Here is a 25,916-nt window from a genome sequence, read left to right on the forward strand (position 1 = left end):
ATTGGACCGTACACTTTGTTTTATGTTTTGTGAATTATATCTCAGCTTTAAAAACGTCTCTACTTCATTAGGCATTCATCCTGAATGCAGCCATTAAAATCATAGAGGCACACCTAAAATTTATATTATGCATATTGTGTAAATATAGTTGTTTTATCTGGTTTTATATATGAATATATAGGCATATACATATGCATACACGTATAGAAACATAAGTAATTTAAATAATATTAAGGGTGTCTCAAGTAAAACAGTCCCAGTTAACAGCCAAGGCAAAGGAGGTTCTGGGAGCCTCCGGATGTCCCCCGAGCATCTTAGCCTAATGAGACAACCCGGAACTCCATATGACAACCACCGGCAGAGGCTTAGCCAGTACTGTAGGGGATAGGCTCGACGCGCGTCTCTGACGTCATTTCGGCGCGACCCTTATTTTTGGCGTTGCGTTCCTGAGTTTCGCCTAACTATGCCTAAAGTTGTGTCACGGTCAGTTGTCTGCTCCGACACCCGGGACCGGGAGGAGTATGACGACGGCGAGAAGCCCCTCCACGTCTACTACTGTTTGTGCGGCCAAATGGTTCTGGTGCTGGGTACGTAGTCGGGAACTGGCGGGCGGCGCGGGGCCGCTGCAGGAGCGAAACTTCCGGTTCTCGAGTGCAATTTTCCTCTGCCTGTGATCTGGGAGCCACGTCTCTTTGAAGATTGGTGGGCTTTCCCGCTGCATCAACATCCTCCCTACACATCCGTTAACCTTGTGACTCTGTATCCAGGCCCCCCTCAGAACTAATTCCTCTCTCAGAAAAAACACACTTTATCTTCTCCTCCTCTCTCCGTCTCTAGATGCAGTAATAGCTTTTATCTTAAATGAAAATAAAATCCTTCCTTGATCCTGAATTCTTCTCCAACGATAACCCCATTTCTTTGCTTTTTTAAAAACAGCAAACTTCTAAAAAGGATTACCTGTATTGGCTGTGTCTGCATCCTCACTTCCCACTTCACCTCACTTCAGGCAGGCTTTCCTTCCCACCTCACCATTTAACCCACCTTTGTCAAGGTTAATAACGGAACATATTACCAGATCCAATGGTCGGTCAGTGGTCATTTTAGTGCCCACCTCAGTGGCATTTGGCAGAGATAAGCACTCCATCCTTCTTGAAACACTGTCTTCATTTGCTTCCAAGACTCCACACACTCCTGATTTTTCCTCCTACCTCGATTTGGCTTTTCTCTGTGGTTCCTTTTTCTCAAACTTAGGCCTTGCAAGGCCAGGGCTCAGTCCTCTAATCTGTTTTCAATCTGTACTCGCTCTCTATGTGATTTCATTCATTCCCAAGCTTCAAATACTATCTACAGAGTATATTCTGATGACTCCTAAATGTTTGTCTTTAACTTGCACCTCTCCTCAAACTCCAGTGGCCTATTCGGTGTCTGCATTTGGATCTAATGGGCCTCTTGTCAAAGACATATTCAAATTGATTTCATGATCCCCTAACTCCAGGCATGTGCCCTGACCAGGAATCGAACCAGCAACCTTTAGGTTTGCAGGCCAGATCTGACTATTTCTTATCACCCCCATTTCTACCACTGAATTTCGAACCACCATCATCCCTCACCTGGATTGCTACAATGGTGTCTCCCTCTCTTTTTTTTTTTTTTTTGTATGTTTACTGGCCTTTTTAAAAAAGTATATTTTATTGATTATGTTGTTATAGTAGTTCCAATTTTTTCCCCTTCGCTCCTCTGTGTCCGGTACCCCCATTCCCTCCAGCAACCCACCCCCCTTAGTTCATGTCCATGGGTTGTGCATATAATTTCTTTGGCTTCACTCTTTCCTATATTATTCTTAATTTCCATTGTCTATTTTGTACCAGTAGATTATGCCTCTTAATCCCTGCACCATTTCACCATTTCTCTCCCTTCCCCCTCCCAGCTGATAACCTTCCAAATGATCCCCATACCTGTGATTCTGCTCCTATTCTGGTTTGCTTAGTTGGATTTTGTTTTTATTTTTTAGATTCAGCTGTTGATAGTTGTGTTTGTTGTCATTTTAGTGTTCATAGTTTTGATCTTTTTTTTTAAGTAAGTCCCTTTGACATTTCATATAATAATGGCTTGGTGATGATGAACTCCTTTAGCTTTACCTTGTCTGGGAAGCACTTCATCTGCCCTTCCATTCCAAATGATAGCCTTGCTGGATAGAGTAATCCTGGTTCCAGGTTTCTTTTCGTCACATTGAATACTGCTTGCCAGTCTCTTCCTGCCTGCGAAGTGTCCTCTGAGAAATCAGCTGATTGTCCTATAGGCACCCTCCTGTAGGCAACTCTCTGCCTCCCTCTTGCTGCCCCCAGGACTCTCTCTTTATCTTTCACCTTTGGCATCTCAATCATGATGCATCCTGGTGTGGTCCCCTCTGGGTCCAGCTTGCCTGGAACCCTCCGTGCTTCCCAGACCTGTATGTCCATCTCTTTCACAAAATTTGGGAAGTTTTCCTCATTCTTTTCAATTCTTGCTTCCTCATTCTGCACTGGTTGACTGTTTTTTTTCTTCCTTATGTTCCAAATCATTGATTTGAACCTGGCTTTTCTTCCCTTCACCATTGGTTTTGTGTGGATTTTCCTTTGTTTCACTTAGCATAGCCTTCACTTCCTGTCTTATGCGTTTGCCATACTCAAGCATAGCTGTCAAGCCTATGAGCATCTATCACCAGTGTTTTGAATTCTTCGTCTGTTAGATTATCTGTCTCCTCATCTGTTAAGTTGGCTATCTCCTCGTCCCTTAGTTTTCCCATTGGATCCTTGATCTGTTCCCCCTTTTGGGCCATAAGTCTGTCTCCTCATTCTGACAGGCTCCTGTGTTTGTTTGCCTCCGTGTCCCAGGTAGAGCTGTCGCTCCTATTACGTTGTAAGGGGTGGAGCCTTAGGGATTCGTCAGTAATGGGTGGCCTGTTTCACCACGTTGTGGCGCTGTATGTGGGGGAGGGGTCCGAGAGGGAACAATGCCGCCTGCCCAGCACTCGCCCCTTTTCCAGGCACCTCTCCCACTTCTGCACCGGACTGGCGCCCCTCTTGCTATTGCCCTGGCCGTCGTTCCCAGGGTGGGTGGGTCTGCAGACGTTCTAGGACCATGGGGCCCTTTAAACAAGTGGACACTGCCGAGAGACCTGCCGTTTCTGCCTCCACCCCAACCCCCACTGGTCTGCACAGTCAGAAGCAATGAGGCTTGATTTTCCCCGGTGCTGGGACCATGAGCTGCTAGGTCCGGTGAGGAGCTGGGAACACTCCCCAGGTGTCCCTCCTGACTTTAAAACATATGACTGCCCTTTCCACCGGCCTGCAGATGCAGCCACCACTGCTGCTGCCACTGCCACCACCACACCGTGTCCTCTCTGCCCCAACTCCACCCCTCCTACCTGTCTGGATGAGTTATTTCTTCTTTATATCTTCGTTTGCTGGACTTCCATGCAGCTCGACTTTCTGGAACTTCTGGTTCTCTCTAGTTTTGAGGTAGTTGTACTCCTTCTTAGTTGTGGAGAGAGACGCAGCGTGTCTGTCTACGCCGCCATCTTGGCCGGAAGTCAATAAATAAAACTTGCCACGATAGTCTCTTGCTCTCTACTCTACATCCCCAGTGGTCTATTTTCCACCCACCAGCCAGAGTCCTGTTTCAAACAGGTGTTTCCCTGTAATGCCAAGAATAAAACTAAAGTCCATACCAAGTTTGTGCATGGTCAGACCTCCAGCTACCTTTCAGACCTCATCTTATAACGCTCTTCCCCTTGTTGAATGCACTCCAGCCACAGTGGCTTTCTTGATCTCTCTCCATTGTGTTTAATTGTTCCTGCCCCAAGGCAGAGCCTTTGGGATTGGTATTTCATCTGCTTCCTCCACTGTTCCCTCGGTGCTTCCTTACTTCATTCAGGTCTCTGTTAAAATGTCACTTTCTTAGAAAACTTCCTGGCTACCTTATGTGAAGTAGCACCCCTGTCGTTCTTTGTCCTCTCACCCTGCCTGATTTTTCTTGGTGGCACTTATCGCTATCTGAGATCACTGTGTTCCTCCTCTTAGTATTCTGCCTAAATTTTTTATTGGCACTTATCATTTTCCAAGATCACATTATATAAGTATTTTTAAGTTTTCTTCCTCCTCCGCTAGACTGTAAACTTCATCAGGTCAGGTACTTTGTCTGCTTTGCTCTTTGCTGAATCCCCAGGACAATGTTGGAACTGGGCCTGGTACATAGAGGACCCTCACATATTTATTGTATAAATGAATTCTCTTTTGATCACCAAGAGTTGGGTCTGAATTCTTGTTTTGCATCTTATTAAACATGTAGCAGATCTCTTACCCTTTCTAAGCCTCAATTCCCTCATCTTTAAACTAGGAATACTAAATGTCTCCTCCAACAGGTTGATGTGAAGATCAATAAGCTATTGTGAAAACTGCCTGGTGATATCCACCTCCCCTCTCCAACTCATCTGTTAGTCTCAAAGCACTCTGGTCACTTGACTTCTCTGTGATCCTTTAGGTTCTTAATTGGCATTATGTCAATTTTCCATCTGCTTTGTGTTTGTACCTAATGTATTTCCTGTGAGTTTTCATATTAAAACTTTCAGTGTATATGTAGCATATCACCTATCCTCTCTCTCCTTTTCTAAGCACATCCACTTTTCCCAATGCCTTCCTCACAGGCATTGGAGTATGACTGATTCTCTCTTCTAATTCTAATGAATTTTTTTAAAGTATATTTTATTGATTATGTTGTTTTAGTAGTTCCAATTTTTTTCCCCTTTGCTCCGCTCTGCCCAGTACCCCCTTTTCCTCCAGCCATCCCACCCCCCTTAGTTAACGTCCATGGGTCGTGCATGTAAGTTCTTTGGCTTCACCCTTTCCTATATTATTCGTAACTTCCCCCTGTCTATTTTGTACCTACTGATTATGCTTCTTAATCCCTGCACCATTTCCCCATTTTGCCCCGTCCCCCTCCCAGCTGATAACCCTCCAAATGATCCGCATACCTATGATTCTGCTCCTATTCTGGTTTGCTTAGTTGGATTTTGTTTTTATTTTGTAGATTCAGTTGTGGATAGTTGTGAGTTTGTTGTCATTTTAGTGTTCATAGTTTTGATCTCTTTTTTTTAAGTAAGTCCCTTTGGCATTTCATATAATAATGGCTTGGTGATGATGAACTCCTTTAGCTTCACCTTGTCTTGGAAGCACTTCATCTGCCCTTGCATATCAAATTATAACTTCGGTGGATAGAGTAATCTTGGTTGTAGGTTGCTTTTCATCACATTGAATATTGCTTGCCAGTCCCTTCCAGCCTGCAAAGTGTCCTCTGAGAAATCAGCTGATAGTCCTATAGGCACCCCCTGTAGGCAACTCTCTGCCTCTCTCTTGCTGCCCCCAGGACTCTCTCATTATCTTTCACCTTTGGCATCTCAGTCATGTTGCATCCTGGCATCCAGGGGTAGTCCCCTCTGGGTCCAGCTCACCCAGGACCCTCAGTGCTTCCCAGACCTCATCTCCTTCACAAAATTTGGGAAGTTTTCCTCATTTTTTTCAATTCTTGCTTCCTCATTCTGCACTGGTTGACTGTTTTTTTCTTCCTTATGGTCCAAATCATTGATTTGAACCCCGGTTTCCTTCCCTTACCATTGGTTTTGTGTGGATTTTTCTTCGTTTCACTTAGCGTAGCCTTCACTTCTTCTCTTATGCGTTTGCCATACTTCAGCTTATCTGTCAAGCCTGTGAGCATCTTTATCACCAGTGTTTGGAAATCTGCATCTGTTAGGTTGTCTTATCTCCTCATTTGTTATGTTGTCTATCTCCTGGTCTCTTAGTTCTCCCACTGCAACCTTGATCCTTTCCCCCTTTTGGACCATACTTCTCTGTCTCCTCATTTGACAGGCTCCTGTGTTTGTTTGCCTCTATGTCTCAGGTAGAGCTGTTGCACCTGTTATGTTGTAAGGGGCGGAGCCTTAGGGATTCATCAGTACAGGGCGACCTGTTTCACCACGTTGTGGTGCTGAATGTGGGGGAGGGGACCAAGAGGGAACAATGCTGCTTGCCCAGCACTTGCCCCTTTTCCAGGCACTTCTCCCACTTCCGCACTGGACTGGCTCCCCTTTAGCTGCTGCCCTGGCTGTCGTTCCCAGGGTGGGTGGGCCTGCAGATGTTCTAGGACTGTGGGGGCCCTTAAACAATTGGACTGTGCTGAGACCCGTAGTTTCTGCCTCCACCGCAACCACCATTGGTCTGCACGTTCAGAAGCAATGAGGCTTGATTTTCCCCAGTGCTGGGACCATGAGCTGCGAGGTCTGGTGAGAAGCTTGGAATCCTCTCTAGGTGTCCCTCCTGACTTTCTCAAACATGTGACTGTGCTTTCTGCTGACCTGCCGCTGCTGCCGCCACTGCCACCACCACCACCAGCATACTGCATCCTCTCCTCCTTGGCTCCGCCCCTCCTACCTGTCTGGATGAGTATTTCTTCTTTATATCTTTGTTTGCTGGACTTTCACGCAGTTTGATTTTCTAGAACTTCTGGTTGTTTCTAGTTTTGAGGTAGTTGTATTCCTTTTTAGTTGTGGAGGGAGACGCAGCGTGTCTGTCTATGTCTCCATCTTGGCCGGAATTCCCCTAATGCATTTTCTTAATAACACAAACCAAGCATACTATGACACTTGAATCACAGAAGTACTCAGAAAACTTAAATTACAGTGCTGGAAAGGACTTTTGAGATAATATGCTCTGTCCTTCAAATGAAGTAAAAGAACCCCAAAAGAGGAACTGATTTGCCAAAGATCACCAGGGAAGTAAACAGAACTGGGACTAAAATCCAGGTCTCCTGACACCAAGTCACTTTTAGTTGCAGAATTCAATAATAGGCTTCAATAAGCATAGTTATTATAGTAAAATTTACAGTGCTAGGGGCCCCACTGAAAACTTCTGATTACCTCAGGGTATTTTTCAGTGACTCTAGTGACCAGATCTTTCTCCATTATTTCAGACTGCCAGTTAGAGAAATTGCCTATGAGGCCCCGGGATCGGTCCCGGGTGATTGATGCTGCCAAACACGCCCACAAGTTTTGTAATACAGAAGATGAGGAGACTGTGTATCTTCGCAGGTAAGAGGCCGATATTCTCTGTATAAGATTTCCTTATTGTGTTTGGGCCCAATACATTGATGTTTGTGGTAGATCTGTAACTTCTGTTAATGCAGCAATGTCTTTATTGTGCTTTGTTGAAACGGTGCTGAGATGTGATTCCATTGCCATTTGAGAGCTGTAATTTGTTTTTTGCAAGTAGAAAGGGTTGATTTAACCTGTAATGTCTTGGAGCATACTATGTGCAGGCATGGATCTCGGACTGCATCTGTGAAAATGAATAAAGTACCATCCTTACCATTGAAGAGCTCACGGCTCAGTGAGGGAACAGGCTACCTATTGTGATATGATAAAATACTGGTGTGGTGAACAGAAGGCTATGGGAAAACAGAGAGGAGTGACTCATCCGCCTGAATGGTGGTGGCTTTGTGCTTGGCCTTGAACTAGGATTTTACAAAGTAAATGAGAGAAATGAGGAACATTCCAGATGGAGGGAATGTGGAAGCACTAAAAGCTTGAAAGATGTTTGCTTTGGAAATCTGAGTCGTTCTTTGTGGCTAGAGGCCAGGTCACACCACCAGAAGGGGTTCATGGCTCCTGGGGTGAGGACAAGGAAATGCTGAAGTGGACAGATTTGGGCCTTCTCTGTAGGCAATAACCATCTCCTTTTAATTTATTTTGATTTTTATTTATTTTTATTTTTTAAAGATTTTATTTATTTATTTTTAGAGAGCGGGGAAGGGACAGAGAGAGGGAGAGAGAAACATCTATCTCACATGCCCCCAACTGGGGACCCAGCCCACTACCCAGGCATGTGCCCTGGCAGGCAGTCAAACCAGTGGCCCCTTGGTTCACAGGTTGGTGCTCAGTCTGCAGAGCCACACCTGCCAGAGCCCATCTCCTTTTTTAAAGCAGAGGAGTGACATGGTTAGATCTCTTTTAGATTTGGGAGTCATTGGTGTATATGGGGAATTAAAACCTCGGAAGGGATAAAATTACATAGAAATATTGTGGAGGAAGAAGAAGAAAGGACTGAAGATGCAATCCTGGGAAGCACTGACATTTAAAAAGCAGACAAAATAATTGGAACATGTGGAAAACAGGAGAGCACAGAGTTTCAAGAAGTGTGTGTGTAGGGGGGAGGGTAGCGGTGATCATCAACAGGTGCCAGATGCCACAGAGATGTCAATTCTAGGGAATTAAAAAGTCTGTCCATCTGTCCATCTATTCCTTCATCAAATATTTCATTTCTTGATCTCCTACCACATTCCAGGTACTGTCCTAGAAACTTGGGATATCCTAGTATGCTAGTTTGCTAAACTGGGCGGCTTAAAACAACAGAAAATAATCGTCTGACAGTTCTGGAGGCTGGAAGTCTAACAGTAAGGTGTCAGCAGGGCCATGCTCCCTCTCTGAAGGTTCTAGGCAGTGGGGAATCCTTCCTTGCCCCTTCCTAGCTTCTGGTGTTTGCTAGCCATCCTTGGCATTTCTTTGCCTGGAGATATGTCAGTGTCATCTCTTCCTGCATCATCATATGGACTTCTCTCTGTGTCTCTGTTCCTGTGTTTCTTCTCCTCTTCTTGTAAGAATACCAGTCACATTGGACTAGGGTACATTCTACTCATCTTAAGTAATTATATATGCAACAACCTTCTTTTCAAAATAAGGCCACATTCTGAGGTTCCTGGAAGGACATTGCTTTTTAAGGGGCACTATCTAACCCAGTAAAACCAGTGAACAGGCAAAGAACCCTGCCCTTTTGGAGATTATATTCTAGTGTTGAACTAGAAAAAACTACAGACTGATTGTAAGAATATAATCAATAAAACATACTGAAAAAAAAAAACAAAAAACATAGAGGCCCAGAGGCACAAATCCATAGAGAGAGGGGATTGCCATGTGTAGACAGATGCAGAGACTGGCATGATACTGCTACAAGTCAAGGGGCATAGAAGCCACCAGAAACTGAGAGAAACAAGGAAGAATTCTCCACTAGAACCTATGAAAGGACAGTGGTCCTGCCAATACCTTTATTTTAGACTTCTGATTTCTGGAACTATGAAATAAAATTTCTCTTGTTTTAAGTAAAAAAAAGCAAACAAATTAAAAAAAAAACAACTATAGACTGACATCTATCTATGTTTATTTAAGAAACCAAACTGATATCAGCCCACACTAATGAAAAAAGTAATAAACCACTACTAGGTGACATTCAGTAGCAAATAAAGCATCATGCACCATTGTGACAACTGGGCTTCCAGAATTGTGCAGTTGAGAAGAATTTTGGTTATATACAAGCTACACACAGGGATACAAATTATAATAAAATATTATATTCAGAAACGAAGACCCTCCAGGAAATATCAGAGAAACACTTCATTATGATGCATTGAAAGGTTTTATTTAAAAAATGCCCTATCTGCCCTCGCTGGTATGGCTCAGTGGATTGAGTGCCAGTCTGCAAACCAAAGGGTCGCTGGTTTGATTCCCAGTCAGGGCACATTCTGGGTTGCAGGCCAGGTCCTCATTTGGAGACTCAACAACACATTGATATTTCTCTCCCTCTCCTTCTCCTCCCTTCCCCTCTCTCTATAAATAAATAAATAAAGTCTTTTTAAGAAATGCCCTATCTAAAGCTAATTCCTTCTCTTGTGCTTTTTCTTGCTCTGTTAATCTTTATTTAGGTTTCTGGTTTTGAAAATTATTAACTGACTCTCTTTAGGATCAGTAAATTATTAGTTACATATTTATATAACATATTACATATATCATATATTATGTAATATATAGTAGTTTATATGATATATATTAAAATAATATATATTGTTTAGTTAATACAGAAGGTAACCTATAACACAACTAGGCCACAGACTCCAATGACACTATAAAGCAGGTGGCCTCAGTTCTAGGCCAGAAAATTGTGTGGCCCTAGGCTGAAGTAGAAACCCTGGAATCTGATCAGCTTGATCCTGGAAGTTAGCCAGCTTCAGGCCCAGCTTTAGTGTTGGGTACTTCCCAGCCGTGAGGATTCTGGCCAAGTGACTCTGTTGGGCCATAGAGTTCTTAGTTTACCAACAATGCATGGTAAATTTACCCCTTGGTTGACATAGTTCCTGCTCTAATCATGACCAGTCTAGTGTGCTCCCCAACTGGCCAGGGTGGAATTTCAGTCTGATTTTTACCCTTCCTCTTCTGTAGCCAGCTGAGTGTGGGAGCACCAGTCACTGAAAATATAGCAGTCTGCCCAACACAGGCCCTGGAACCCATCACTGTCTACCTCCAAGTCTCTCCATTCCAAAGTACTTCATCTTTGCCTTGGCCAGTGTGGCTCAGTTGGTTGGGCATCATTCTGGAAAGTGAAAGATCGCTGGTTTGATTCCTGGTCAACATACATGTCTGGGTTGCGGGTTGGGTCCCTGGTCAGGGTGCATGCAAGAGGCAGCCAGTCAATGTTTCTATCTCACATTGATGTTTCTCTTTCTCTCCCTTTCTTCCTCCCTTTCCTTCTCTCAAAAATACAGAAATATTTTTAAGTGCCTCTTCTTTGACGCTGTTGTTCCCTGTTCTCTCTTTTCCTCATCTACCACTCCCCCAGTTGCAAATCATGGGTGAGTTTCTGTCTGTATCTTTGTTGCCTATACCCCTCCCTTGATGCTTTCTCTTTCCTTTATTTCTGTTGAGTTGCCCTTGTGATTCTCCTTATACTTCTTTGGCTTTCTCAGTCTTTTGGATTCTTCTGCCTGACTGTTAAATGTTGGTCTTTCCAGGGCTCTGACCTTGATTTTCCTTTTTATAAAAATATTTTTTATTTATTTATTTTTAGAGAGAGTGGGAGGGAGTAACAGAGGGAGCGACATCGATGTGCAAGAGATACATCAGTTGGTTGCCGCTCGTGCACCCCTCAACTGGGGACCTGGCCTACAACCCAGGCATGTGCCCTGACTGGGAATCGAACCAGCAACCTTTCTGTTCACAGACCAGCACTGAATCCAATGAGCCACACCAACCAGGACTAACCTTGATTTTCTACTCTGTCTTTACACTGTCTTTGGACATTCTCACGATCTTCCATGGTATTAGTTCCACTTATATGCTAATGACTCACAAAATCTAGATCTGCCTGTGTTTTTCTCCTGTGTGCAAAACTATATAACTGCCTACTCTACTTCCTCACCTGGTGTTCTACCTCAGAGCCACTGTGACTAAGGCCAAACTCAGCATTTCTCTAACGTAGAAAATATTGCAGGTTGGTTCATTCAGTTCCACTCCAAATCTTCTCTTATATGCCCCTATATACTAGTGTCTATAAAGTTAGGATACATATCCCAGCCCCTCCCCCCAAAAAAAACCCTCAAAGATTCTCACTGTGACTTAGCTTTTGCCAAGTAAAAGGAATGGAAGTAGAAGTTGTTGGATGGGGCTTCCAAGAAAAACCTTTTTTACCCTTCTTATGTCTTCCTGCTTTTTGGAAAACAGGCTTGATAATGGGAGCACCAGCAGCCATTCTAAGATGGGAAGGAAAAGCCTTTGAGGGTTGCTTGAGTATCCTCATGACACAGCAGCTGGCTTCCCATGGTGTGAGTAATCTCAGCGAGAGCAAGGCAGAAACTGCAATGTCTTATGTCCAGGACTCAGGAGTCAGAACTCAGACACTATTATTTCTGCAGTGTTCTATTGGTGTCACAGATCAGCCTTATTCACTGTGGGAAGAGACTATTAAGGGTGGCAATACCAGGGTGCAAGAATCATTGGGGGCTATTCTAGAGGCTGTACCACAACCAGGAAGAATGTGTTGTTTTTTTCAAGATTCTGTTCATTTATTTTTAGAGAGAGGGGAAGGAAGGGAGAAAGAGAGGGAGAGAAGCATCAATGTGTGGTTGCCTCTCACACACCCCCAACTGGGGACTTGGCCCACAACCCAGGCATGTGCCCTGACTGGGAATGAAATCTGCAACCCTTTGGTTTGCAGGCCAGCACTCATCTCAATCCAGTGAGCCACACCAGCCAGGGAAGAATGTTTTGTTTTGGTTTTGGCCTTCCCTGTCACATATATTCCTAGAGATTAAGGGTAGGAAAGACAACCAAGGTCAACTCATTTGAATACTTGGCTCATATTAATTACTTTTTAATAATCATATCACTTAAAAGCCTTGCTTCATTTACATTAGAATATATATGTGTGTGTGTGTGTGTGTGTGTGTGTGTGTGAAAAAGATGATTTTTTTTGAGAGCAAGAACCCTGCCTTATACCTGATTAATTTTTACGAATTTGACAAAATCCCATTTGTTGTAGGTATTTGAAGGTTAACTCATTGGGAAATATATAGCCTCCTTTGATATTCCTGTGCTTTGAAAGCTCCAGCTTATAAGATTGGCTGACTTTAGGATTCTAGAAATCAGTTGCATGGTGAATCTTTCCCTTCAGACTGATGTTGAATTTAGAATCCCAGTAGGAACCAGTCAGGGTACATAAAAGAAAAAATATCACCTGGCTGCTGCAGCTTAGTGGATTGAGTTCGATTCCCAGTCAGGGCACATGACTAGGTTGCACGCCAGGTCCCCAGTTTGGGGCGCGTGAGAGGCAACTGCACAGTGATGTTTCTCTCCCTCTCTCTCTCAAAACAGATAAATAAAATAAAAGATATTCAGACGACATATTAAAAAAAATATTGCTGGTGCCCTAGTCCAGTGATGTTTGCAAATGGGAGCACCTTTGACATAAGTAATACTTGTAAGCAGAGAGGCAGAGTGTTAAAGGTGGTGGGGATCACAGACTGTGGAGTTACACCCCAAGCAGTACCACTGTGTCTTTTCTCATTTCGTGGGTTGCCTTTTCACTTTCTTGATGGTATTCCTGGAAATATAAAAGCTTTTAATTTTAATTAAGTACCATTTACCTATTCTACAATAGCTTGCAGTTTTTTTTTGTTGTTGTTGTTTTTAGATTTTCTATTTCTTTTTCTGTGAGTTTTGGTAGCTTGTGTCATTATTTGTTCTAGGATTTGTCCATTTCATGTAGGTTATTTAATTTGTTGGTGTACAATTGTTCACACTGTAATCTTAAAAATCTTTTTGTCTGTAAGGTATGTGGTACTCCTTTGATTTCTTTAAAGGGCTAATAACAGACTGTAATTCTATGAATATGTTGTGCTGTTTTGCCTTTGCACAAAGTATTCACTCTGCCTAAAATACCATTTGCTATCAGGGCTGTCAGCTTGAACATCACCGCTTCGTGAAGCCTTCCATGCTTGCCTCAGACTGATTGGCAGCACCGACCTCTGTGTTCCTATCACATTGAATACATTCCTTTATTTAAGAACTTTCATGATTATAATTTTCCTCACTAAACTGAATTCTTAAAATAATTATTCAGTGAATATTTACTGCATGTCTGTTTTGTTTCCAGTACTTTGTTCAGCTCTGAGGACAAAGTGATGAGACAGACAGGCGTGGTCTCCACTGATTTCTTTATGTCATGGACCTTGCAATCTAGTGGGATGACAGAAAAAGAAAGTAATTATGGCTGTGGAAGATCACATGAATGAAACAAAGGGCTCATTCCAAGAGTCACTTGAGAACCCCTTAGAAAAAGTGGTCAGGGAAGGCCTCTATGACTAGGTGATATTTGAACTGAGACCAAAAGGGACAAAAATGTGACAGCTGGGGCAAAGTGGTAAGAAGAGCACTACAGGCAGAGAGAAAGCCATGTGTGAAAGGTCAGAGGTGGGAAAGTACTTGTTGGGTCAAAGAACAGAAGGAAGGCTTGTGTGGCTAGTGCAATAGTGAGAGAGGAAGGGAATGTATGAGATGAGGCAGGGGCCCAATTGTGGGCTCAGTTCCTGCCTAACGAGCCATGGTAAGGATTTTGGATTTTATACTGGGTGTCTTGGGAAGCTACTCTTTAATTTTTTTAATCTTCACCAGGGATATGTTTCTTGATTTTAGAAAAAAGGGGAGGGAGGGAGAGACAGACAGAGAGAAATATTGATCAGTTGCGTCCCACATGTGCCCTGACTGGAATCAAACCTGTGACTTTCTGGTGAATGGGACGATGCTCCACCCAACTGAGCCACCTAGCTAGGGCAGGGAATCCACTCTTGACTCTTATTTAGAGAATGATTTGGAGTGAGACACTACTGGAAGCAGACTCTAGAATAAGCAGTCAGAATTTTTATTTTAGATATGAATTTAGAGTGGGGAATACCTATCTCTCTGTCTCTCTGTCTCTCTCTCTCTCTCTCTCTCTCTCTCTCTCTCACACACACACACACACACACACACACACACTATTTATTTGATCACACAAAAACTTGAAATTTCATGTGGGGGGAAAAAGTCAGACAAATATCAAACTGGGAAAGAAATATTTGCAAGGCCCCTTAACATTTACAAGTCTCCTTGATATGCAGTGAAAAGACAACTCAGTAGACAAACGGTAGGAACTGACAGTTTACCCCCCCCCCAAAAGAAAATACAAATGCCTATTAAATATATGAAAAGATGCCTAGCTCCATTTTTTAGAAACAAAGAATTACAAATTATGAGATCACATTTTTCACATGTGAGATTGGCAGTGGTGTACTTTTAATAACATACTGTGTTGGTGAGACTGTGGGGAAACAGGAGCTCTCACATTGTTGATGGGAATATGAATTGGTTCAACTTTTAGAGAGTTGTTTGGCAGTGTCTATCAGAATTTAAAGTGCATACACTTCTAGGAATTTATCCAACAAGTAAAACACATTTGGTTCATCCATACAAAGGCATATAGTGCAGGTCTTGTAAAGAATGAAGCAGTTATCATTGATGCATATTTTTTTTTAACCAAGATACATTTTTAAGTGAACGAAGAGGTAGAGGATAGTATAAGGTATGCTACACTTGTCTAAAAAGGAAAAGAAAAAATACTTTCTTTCTCTATCAATGAGGATTCTTTGTATCATCCACTATCTCTGGGAGGAACAGAAGAAACCAGAAACAGTATTTGCTTCTGGGGAAGAAAGCTGGGTGGGTGGAGGATGGGTGGGGAGGATATTTACTTCTCATTTTATACTCTGTGTAGACCGTGTGCACTTATTGCCTTTTAAACAAGTTAAACAAACATGGGGAGGGCAAGTGATGAGACCAGTCAAAAAGCTGTGACCATAGTTCAGGGAAGAGATACTGATGGCCTGGACTGCAGTGGTGGCAGGAAGGTGGAGGACTTGTTGGTCCAAGATTATTTGTGTGTTTCTTAACGTGGAGATAAAATCCACAGGATTTGCTGATACAGAGGTGTGGGAGACAAGGGAAAGTGAAGAATCAAGGATGAGCCCGAGGTTTCCTTTAAGTAGCTGGGTGGGTGGAAGAGCTGGTTGTCTGAGGCAGTGTCCTGTGAGCGCTTGAGCCTGACAGTCTGGGCTTCAATTCAGCCCATTCTGCTTCCTAACTCTGTGACCTTGGGGGAATCATGTAATTGCTTGGTGCTTAGGAGCCCTCATCTGTAAAATGGAAGTGATGATATGACCTACATCACAGGGTTGTTGTAGATTAATGAGTTAATATATGTGCACTTTAGAACAGCTTCTGTCACACCGTAAAAGCTATATAAGCAGTTACCTCTTTTGTTGTCATTATTGTAATTACTGCAACTGAGATGGCTGCTAGGACTATAACTCCTGCTGCTCCTCCTCTTCCTCTGTCAGGGAGATGCCCGGCCCTTATTAGGGCTCAGTGAATGTTTGTGGGAGGAAGGAATGCTTTAAAATTAATACATGTTTAATAACCAGTTGATCTGTGAGATGACAGATTTTGAAAGGCCCTTTTAGCATTTGAAGAAATGGGGTAGTGATGTTAGTAGGTTATGAGATTTGTTCATATCTTTTTTCTTTAACTTCCATTTTCTTGTGCAGACCTGAAGGCATTGAACGGCAGTACAGGAAAAAGTGTGCAAAGTAAGTATTAATAGTGTGGATTTCTCTGAGCATAAGCAAGTAGAGGCAGCAGTGTGCTAGGAACAGAATTATTTGGATACAAGTCTCTGTTGTATCATTTTTTAAAAGATTTTATTTATTTATTTTTAGGGGCGGGGGACAAAGAGAGGGAGAGAAACATCAATGTGAGAGAGAAACATCCATCAGTTGTCTCTAGCCCACCCCCAACCAGGGACCTGGCCTGCAATCTAGGCATGTGCCCTGACCAGGAACTGAACCAGTGACCTTTTGCTTCACCATCTGGTGCTCAGTCCACTGACCCTTACCAGCCAGAGCCTCTGTTGTAGCTTTATCCTTATAATCTCTACACAAATACAAGTATGCTTCTGGAAGAGACAAGTCAAATTTACATCTCTCACCAGCTGGCCACAAAAATAGGTTTTTAAACATAGTATAATTTTTTAAAGTTGAGGTGTAATTTATATGTGATAAAATTTGCCCTTCTTTAGTACCATTTGGTGGGTTTTGACAAAAGCATGTAGTCATGTAATAGCGCCACTATCATGATACAGAACATTCCCAGGACCCCATGTGCCCTTTGCAGTTAGTTCCCTTCCTCATCTTCTCCCCTGGCAATCACCGATCTGCCTTCTGTTACTGTGGTTTTTCCTTTTCTAAAATTTTATGTAAATTCTACAATATGTATTTTATTAAATATTGTACAAGCTGTATCTGTTATATCTGGTTTCTTTCACTTAGCATAATGCTTTTGGGATTCATCCAAGTTGTTATGTATATCAGTAATTTCTTCCTCTTTATTGCTGAATAGTATTCCGTTGCACCAGTTTGTTTCACCATTCACTCATTGAAGGGCATTTGAGTTGTTGATGGTTTTGGCTATTACAAATAGAGCTGCTGTGAACATTCTAGTATAAATCTTTGTGGGAACATGTGTTTTTCTCTTGGAGTGGGATTGCTGGGTCATATGGTAAATGTAACAGTGTAATTTAATCCAGGCCCATTTATAAAGCCTGGAAGTTTATTAATTTATATATATATATATATATATATATATATATATATATATATATGTATATGTGTGTGTGTGTGTGTGTGTATATATATATATATATATATATATATATATATATAAATTTCCAGATTTAGATTAATAGAATATCCAACAATAGTAAGTTTAATCTTCTTTCAATAAATAACAGTTACATCTTGGCTGTCAGAAGATTCAGACAAGGAGAGTTAAAGCAGGGGAGGGCCAAGAAGGTATTTTTAGTTCACAGCCACACTGGATTCATTCAATTGGTTTTATCAGATTATATGGGTCTCCTTCATTTAGCTGAAAAAATATATAATAAAAATGACCAGCCAAAGAAAGTAAGATGATTGCTGCAGGAATTTGTGTGCCAATCACTGCAGTGGAGCCTTTACATGCCCTCTTAATACTTCAAAAACAAAACAAAACTAGACAAAACCCCCAATCTAGTTACCCAGACACCTGGGAAGAATGGCAGTGGTTTTGACCAGAAAGCGATCAGTAGCAGGAGCCAGCGTTCACCAAGTTTGTCTTATAAGAATCACTTGGGATGCTGATAAAAATGACAGATTCCAAGGCGACCCCCACCTCCCACCCCAGATTTGCTGAATCAGGATCTTCTGGGGGCGGAGCATATGCATCTGATCAGTAGTTTTAATAGGCACCCTCAGTGATTCTTATTGAGTAGTGTGGGGAAACCCTGAAAAGAGCTTATCATTAGTTTATGCCACAAACAAAAATACTCCTGGAATATGAGCATACTTTGCAAATCACTGTTTAGGGGATCTGAATTATGAGACCTCCCAGGGACTCACTTAGCTATTTTCCAGGTGTGGACTGCCCCTCTTCTACCAGTCACAGCCAAAGAATGCTCCCGTGACCTTCATTGTGGATGGAGCAGTAGTGAAGTTTGGCCAAGGTTTTGGGAAAACGAATATATATACTCAGAAGCAAGAGCCTCCTAAGAAGGTAATTGTCATTGAAGGAGACAGACTGGTTGATATAGCTACAGATTTAGCCCTAAACTTTTATTTTTATTTTTTTAAATATTCTATTTATTTTTAGTGAGAGGGGAAGAGAGGGAGAAAGAGGGAGAGAAACATCAATGTGCAAGAGAAATATCGATCGATTGCCTCTCACGGGCACCCAACTGGGGACCTGGCCCGCAACCCAGGCATGTGTCCTGACTGGGAATTGAACTGGTGACTTTTCAGTTCACAGGTCAATACTCAATCTACTGAGCCACACCAGCCAGGACAATTTAGCCCTAAATTTTTAAATAAGATAGTGCACAAGAAACTGTTCTTTATGAATGAATACATTCTTTATTAAGAGAATGTCATTTTTATGTATAATGTGTTTTTTCCTTTCCTACAGCTGCCCTATGGATAGTGAAAAACTTGTTTTTTGTCACATTTATTTCCCTCCAGATTTCTTCTTTTTCCAATGTAAATAATTAAAAATGGAATGAATAAGCCTAATTTTTAGATATATGTTAAAAACCTTAATGTAAAATGTTAGAACAATATAAAGCAAATTAAAATATTGGCACTTTGAGATAGTCCAGCCTGTCTCAAAGAAGTGAGTGTCCACCCCCAATGGCTACTTTTCCCAGCACCCAGGCATGTGTGCACCTGCACACATGCACGCATGGCTCCCAGAGTCTCTTGCTGTATCTGTATTGATTCCTTTTTGTGACTCCAGGTGATGATGACCAAACGTACTAAAGACATGGGCAAGTTCAGCTCTGTCACCGTGTCCACTATTGATGAAGAGGAAGAGGAGATTGAGGCCGTAAGTGCTTCTGCTATCAAGGGAATTCAACTAGGTGGTATGTGAAAGGAACAAGGTTCTAGAACCAGAGCATTCCAGTAGCAGAATAATTAGGGACTGCTTGTAGACCTTGCTCTGACAGTAAGAAACTGAGATACTGGCGAGTACCTGTGTCCCTAAATCCCAGGACCATCTGTAAAATGAGAACCAGGGAGTTGGACTAGATTGGTATTTTTTCATACTGTGTTTTTGAGATGCCTTAGGGAGCAAATCCCTCATACCTCTTCAGTTGAAATACTGTTGAGCTCGAGAACAGTCCAGACTTCTGGCCAAGATGAAGGCATAGGAAGACATGCTTCGCCTCCTTCTACAACCATAAAAAGGATTACATCTACCTCAAAACAAAAAACAACCAGAACTACGAGAAAAGCAAACTGCATCGAAATCCAATAAGCAAAGATATAAAGAAGTAATACTCATCCAGACAGCTAGCAGAGGCAGAGCCAGGGCAGAGAGGAAGCGGTGTGGCGGTGGCAGCAAGGCCAGCAGAAAGAGCAGTCACACTTTATAAAAGCCAGGAGGGACACCTGAGGAGTGATCCCAGCCCTAGTCCAGACAACACAGCTCACAGTTCCAGTGCCTGGAAAATAAAGCCTCATTGCTTCTGGCTGTGAAAACCAGAGGAGGTTGGGGCAGTGGAATAAACTTCCCACCTCTCAGGAGAGTCTGTTTAAAGGGACCCCACTGTCCTAGAATGTGCGCAAACCCACCCACCATGGGAATCATCACTAGGACAACAGCTAGAGAGGCACCAGTCACATACAGGAAGAGGGTGAAGTGACTGTAAAAGAGGTGAGTGCTGAGCAAGTGGCATTGTTCCCTCTCAGACCCCTCCCCCACATAAAGCACCCCAATGTGGTGAAATGGGTTGCCCCATACTGACGATAGCCAAGGCTCCACCCCTTCCAATGCAACAGGTGCAACAACTCTACCTTATATGCAAAGGCAAGCACAGGAGCCTAGGAGCCTGTCAAGTTGAGAAGATAGAGAACTATGGCCCTAAAGAGGGAGCAGATCAAGGCTCCAGAGGGAGTACTAAGCAGTGAGGAGATAACATGCAGAGTTCAAAACACTGATAATGAATATGCTCACAGAAATGATTATGACAAATGCATAGGGCAGAAGTGAAGGCTACACTAAGTGAAATGAGAAAATATCCACATGAAACCAGTGGTAAAGGGAAGGAAGCCAGGGTTCAAATCACTGATTTGGAACATGAGGAAGAAATAAATAGTCAACCAGTCGTCGGCAGCCGTCCGTCTCGAGAGACAATGGTGTAGCTTCTTAAGAGTCTATCTGCACCGCCGAGAATGGCTGCGCAGTCCAACTCGGGAGTGACACAGTATCTGTCTCCTCCCGTGTTGAATCGACATCTTGCGATGACGCTGGAGTGTCCTCTCCAGTGAAGCTGAAGCTACAGAGCCTGGGCGGGGTGATATGGAGGGTCTGCTGTTGCCCATGCAGCAGACCCCCCCTCTCTTCGCAGCTGAAGGGTCCAAGGGAAAGACGGAGTCAATACAGCTTGGCTTCAGGTGCGCCACAGGAGTTGCCGGTGATGACTACAACGTCAAACCGCCTTAGGGACTCCGGCTCCGGATTTTCTGTCGGGGTTTACTCCCCTAGCCTTTCCCCTGAAGAGGTATGCCGCAAGGCAGCGGAGGTTTTTTGGAGTCAGAGTTTTCCTTCTCTGATGTGCCCTGACTGGAAGATCGAACCAGCGACACTTAGCTCGCAGGCCGACGCTCAATCCACTGAGCCAAACCAGCCAGGGGGAGTCAACCAGTACAGAATGAAGAAATAAGAATTGAAAAAAGCGGAGAGGCTTAGAAACCTGGAACAACTTTATTTTTTAATTTTTTAAGTATATTTTATTGATTATGTTCTTACAGTAGTCCCAATTTTTTTCCCTTTGCTCCCCTCTGCCCAGTACCCCACTTCCCTCCAGAAATCCCATCCCCCTTATAAAATGTTAAAGGAACTTATTTAAGAAAAAGAAGATGACCAAAACTATGAATAGTAAAATGACAACTCACAACTATCAACAACTGAATCTAAAAAAATAAAAACAAACTAAGCAAACAGCTAGAACAGGAACCAAACCCTAGTTTGGGAGATCATATGGAGGGTTATCAGTGGGAAGGGGGAAAATAGGGGAAAAGGTGCAGGGTTCAAGAAGCATAACTGGTAGATACAAAATAGACAGGGGGATGTTAAGAATGGTAAAGTAAATGGAGAAGCCAAAGAACCTATATGTACAACCCAGTGAACATGAACTAAGGGATGGGGCATTACTGGAGGGAAGGGGGACAAAGGAGAAAAATTTGGGACAACTGTAATAGCATATTCAATAAAGTGTACTTAAAAAATAAGTAATATTTGGCTCAACAATTTCAGGTCTCTTCCAGTCCAGCTCTGATGGTTTATGAATCTGCCCTTAGCAGTAGCAGCAATTACCGTTATGGTACTTCAGTATAATCATGTTTACAGAGAGAGTTGTTATCTGTTATTTTTAAAATGATTTCGATTGAAACCTGACCTCTCCTGGATTACTGAAAAGCTGAAGAGTTGAAAGGGAACAGTCCTGCCATTTCAGTAATAATTTCATAACTTGACTGAGATAAATTGTTTACTGCTTAAGGTCTCTGTTGTTACTCATTGGTATGACTGCTGGTTTAAGGACAATTCTTTTTTCCCCTCAGAGGGAAGTTGCTGACTCGTATGCACAGAATGCCAAAGTGATTGAAAAACAGTTGGAGCGCAAAGGCATGAGCAAAAGGCGGCTGCAAGAGCTGGTGAGTGGCTTGTAGTGGCAAGGTGCTGGGCTGGACTGTTTGCATTTCTTGGTCTGAAAGCTCTTCTGGCAGTCAGAGACATCTCTTAGGACATCTGTCAGGGGTTACTTGTGCAGTCGCCTGCCAGGTGTCTAACCCTGGGCTGTGACTGTCGGTATACCCTGCTCTGGAGTATTTACCACAGGATCCAGGCCCTAAATGATAGTACTTGTTAGCTAGCCCCAACTAGAATGATATTTTAATCTGCTCCTTGTGGTCCATGGTCAGGAGTTAAAGATCAAGGTTCGTAGATGCTCTCCCATGCTGTGATGGCACACAATAGTGCTCCATTGACAGGACCAGCACTGGGGCTGGTCACTGCTTCTGGAAACCCTGATACCACTGCCAGTTTCTGCATTATCCATGGGCTCATCATAGAGCATGCACACCTATAGATTATGGTGTCGACATTGTTGTTTTTTTTATAATAATTATGATATTTCTTTAAAAGCAGATAGCACTTCATTGGTGCCTTATTAAAAGGTATGCCAGTCTATCCCAATGACTGTAGAGGATATTTTGGTGACAGAGGTGGTAGGTCTTAGGAGCCGCTTCACCTTGCCATGGTGGTTTAGAGCAGTGTTTATCAAAGTTTCTGACGTGAAGGCCAGTGGTTTATTATATTTTTAAATTTCCAATTCACAAAAACAGATTTATAATCTATAAAATGCAATAAAATGAATTTGCCTCAGTTCTTATTAAATAATTTTATATTATTACTCTTTGAAATGATTATAAAAGTTTCTAAATGTTTACTGTCAATTATTTTACATGTCTTGTATGTACCAATAACAAACAGGTCATGGGCCACACAACTTTAAGTAGCACTGTGTAGAACAGTGTTTTTCTTCCAGTTGTGCCAAGAATAAGATACTGGTGCACCGTGATATTGATTGATTCCCTCAGCCCTTTGGGAGTTGTAGGGCTGGGGGATTCCTGCACTAACCACCTTTGACTGCAGCCTTGTGTATTATCATTTTCTGTGTGTGCCATAGCAGCAGAAAGGTCAGAAAGCAGTTGCTAGAGATTCATAAGGATTTTAGAACCACTATTCTAGTTTGTACACTAAATGAGCTTGGAGAGATAGTGTTTGGGCCATTAGTGATAGAATAAAGAAGGAAAATAAGAATTTCATATCATGTATCACAACATATACCTTTTCTTCCTCTCCAGGCTGAACTAGAAGCCAAGAAAGCAAAAATGAAAGGGACTTTGATTGACAACCAGTTCAAATGATCAGGACCTTTCTCTGAACCGAGACTAGAGGCAAGCATTTAGACCAGAAGGCAAAAGAAGTTGTTCTTGACTGCATCAACCAGTTCCTACCTTTATGCCCCAGCAGAAGACTTTATGTTACTTCCTATATTCAGTGAGGTCTTTGAGTTCATCTGACCTGCTTTCTAGAGATGGGATTTTTACATCTTTCTATATAAGGGTCTTCTGTACTATTTTTTTCATCCATTTGATATAAATTTTTTTAGCTGTGTAGAAACTATGAATAGATCAGTGCTTAAGTGTCGCTAGTTTTTAAAGTAGCTGGTCTTTAATAAAATGTTCACAGGTTTTTGAAAAAATATTAGGGTGTATCATAGAAAAAAGTGGCATAAATTAGATTTAAAGTTACAGCAAGTCATATCCTTTGAGGTTACTGTGTCTTCTTAGATTGGCAGGTATCAGTTATGGTTTGAATCTCTTCTGTCATAGAAAATCCATAAAAACCAACAATCAGCATAAAGCTTCTTTTACTTCAAATATAAAAGCTATAAATGAGCCCCTTATCAGATTTTGTACTTAAAGAAGCAAAAGCCAGATTGGAGTGAGGGGTTAGGATAGCTGAGATCTGAATGAAAATGGAATCTCAGTAAGCAGCCCAAGGGAGCTACCATCCTGCTCAGAGTATTGCTTCTATGTGTGGGTACGTGGGAGGGAGATATTATAGAGTAAGAAATGATATCGAGGTGGTATTTTATTTCACATCTGCTATTTGTGGGGGAGTCTTATATGTATAAGTATTTCATGTTACACTGCTTCATTGATATCAATCCGTAGTGTTTGTATCCATATTTTAATCTCTTCACCTGTGTCATAAGGTATCGCCGGGCTCTAGTCAGGTCTCTGCAACTAAGTTGTCCTCTCCACCTCGTTTCCTGTCCTCAGGCTGAGACATAATTAGGCATCATGTGAATAACCAACTGTAACCTCTGCACAATTCGATGACCTCAACTCCAAACAATGATTTTTACCTTTACACCACTTTAGCCACAAAGTGACATGATTACAGCCTGGATGGCATCTCTACCACCTTGAAATCCAATATTCTATTCTTTCCCCACAACCTCTTATCATTGCTACTCTGGTCCTCGCACTTCTGCTAAAACTGTTTTGTTTTGTTTTTAGATTTGAATGGTAATTATCTTGATTATTTTATTAGTTGTAATCATGAAAAATAGTAATAATTATAATAATACTAGCTACTTTTTATTGAGTACTTACTGTGTATCAAGTGCCATGAAAAGCACTTCATAGGTATTAACTTAATTTAAATATGAAGATAATGTCATGAGAGATTTAACTACAGTAGCCATCCCCCTGATCTGTGGGGGCACATTCCAAGACCCCCAGTGTATGTCTGAAGTTTATATATACTATGTTTTTCCCATGCATACATACACTTTACAGCTTCTCTTGGCATATCTAAATTGCCAGTATCACTACTCCTGTGTTTTGGGACCATTAATAAATAAGTAAGATAAGGGTTACTTGAACATAAGCATTGTGATACCTTGACAGTCCATACGATAACTGAGACAGCTACTAGGAGACTGATGGGTGAGGAGTATTTACAGTGTGGATAAGATTGTAGGGCACTACTCAGCACAGCATCAATTTAAAACTTATAAATTGTTTATTTCTGGAATTTTCCATTTAATATTTTCAGACCATGGTTGACCATGAGTAACTGAAGCCACAGAAAGCAAAACCACAGATAAAGGACTGGGGGGTGGAGGGGGGAGCTACTGTACTGTCTATTGTTATAATGTTACAAATGTGTACTCTGAGGCTCTAACAGTTTGAGTTTCCCAAGTTCCCATAGCCAGTGAAGGATGAAGCCAGAAATCTGACTATGCAATTATGCTGAACTACTTCTCATGTGAGATTTAAAATGTAAAGATGTTATTGGGAACAAATTGCATTTTCATTTTGAGAAATCAAGTAAAGTGCACTGTAAAGAAAATTGCAAACAAGCATGTGCTCTTCATCATGTTTTCTTCTTTAATATTTAAATAATTATTAAAATAATGACATAATTTCTCTGTTGTCTTTATTTGTATTTTAGCAGCAACTACAGTGCTTAATGTTAGTATAAAGAGTTGTATTGAAATTTCAATCTTGTTCTATTTTTTTGTTTTTAAATGATCAACTGTGACAAAATAGTACAATGTTATAAAATGTTTCCACTGACATTTGGAAATGTAATTTTATTGTTTAAGAGAAATTGAGATGCTTTGAAAAAACTAGCTGGTGTCGACCACTAGTTGTGGACCACCTCCCTTTCTCAAGGAAAAGTCTTCCCTTTTTTTACTTCTCTGACATTTTATTCTGCTTCTTCACCAAACTACTCTTCTTTACTCAATTTTAATGAAGCACACTCCACTGCACTTGAGCTTTTAATATTCTGTATTCTTCAAGGGAAATAAAAAATATCACTGATTGTGGACTACACCTGTTTTTATTTAGTTTTTAAAGAATTTATTTATTTATTTTTAGAGAGAGAGAGGAAGGAAGGGAGAAAGAGAGGGAGAGAAACGCCCATGGGTTGCCTCTGCATGGCTCCAACTGAGCACCCGGCCCGCAACCCAGGCATGTGCCCTGGCAGGGAACCAAAGAGCAACCTGTAGGTTCACAGGTGGATGCTCAGTCCACTGAGCCACACCAACCAGGGCTTAAAGCTGTTTTTAAACTTCATATAATCTTGATCCTCCTGTTTTTCCCAGTATTGCAATTATATCACCATCTCTCTTCCTTTTAACCCAGCCTTAACCAGTGATTATCTGAATTATCCTCACCAGCACCTTTAACTCTTCTTACCTTTATTTTTTTTCACTTAAAAAAAATCTTTGAATAATTTTAGATTTATAGAAATCTCCAAAGATAGTACAGCGAGTTCCTGTATACTCTTCACTCCAGTT

The 25,916-nt window shown here is 41.8% G+C and overlaps 1 protein-coding gene across 1 annotated transcript; it reads left to right on the top strand.

Annotated features, from left to right (window-relative positions):
• Positions 1-429: 429 nt before the first annotated feature.
• STEEP1 (STING1 ER exit protein 1) lies at positions 430-24,114 on the top strand. The gene is made up of 7 exons (XM_090264340.1): positions 430-587; positions 7,003-7,120; positions 15,991-16,032; positions 17,893-18,031; positions 18,767-18,856; positions 21,595-21,687; positions 22,900-24,114. The coding sequence occupies exons 1-7, from the start codon at positions 464-466 to the stop codon at positions 22,960-22,962; spliced, it is 669 nt and encodes a 222-aa protein (XP_090120466.1). The 5' UTR covers positions 430-463; the 3' UTR covers positions 22,963-24,114.
• Positions 24,115-25,916: the final 1,802 nt, after the last annotated feature.

Source organism: Furipterus horrens, unplaced genomic scaffold (assembly GCF_987537825.1).
Source record: "Furipterus horrens unplaced genomic scaffold, mFurHor1.1.pri manual_scaffold_17, whole genome shotgun sequence".
Lineage (NCBI taxonomy): Eukaryota > Metazoa > Chordata > Mammalia > Chiroptera > Furipteridae > Furipterus > Furipterus horrens.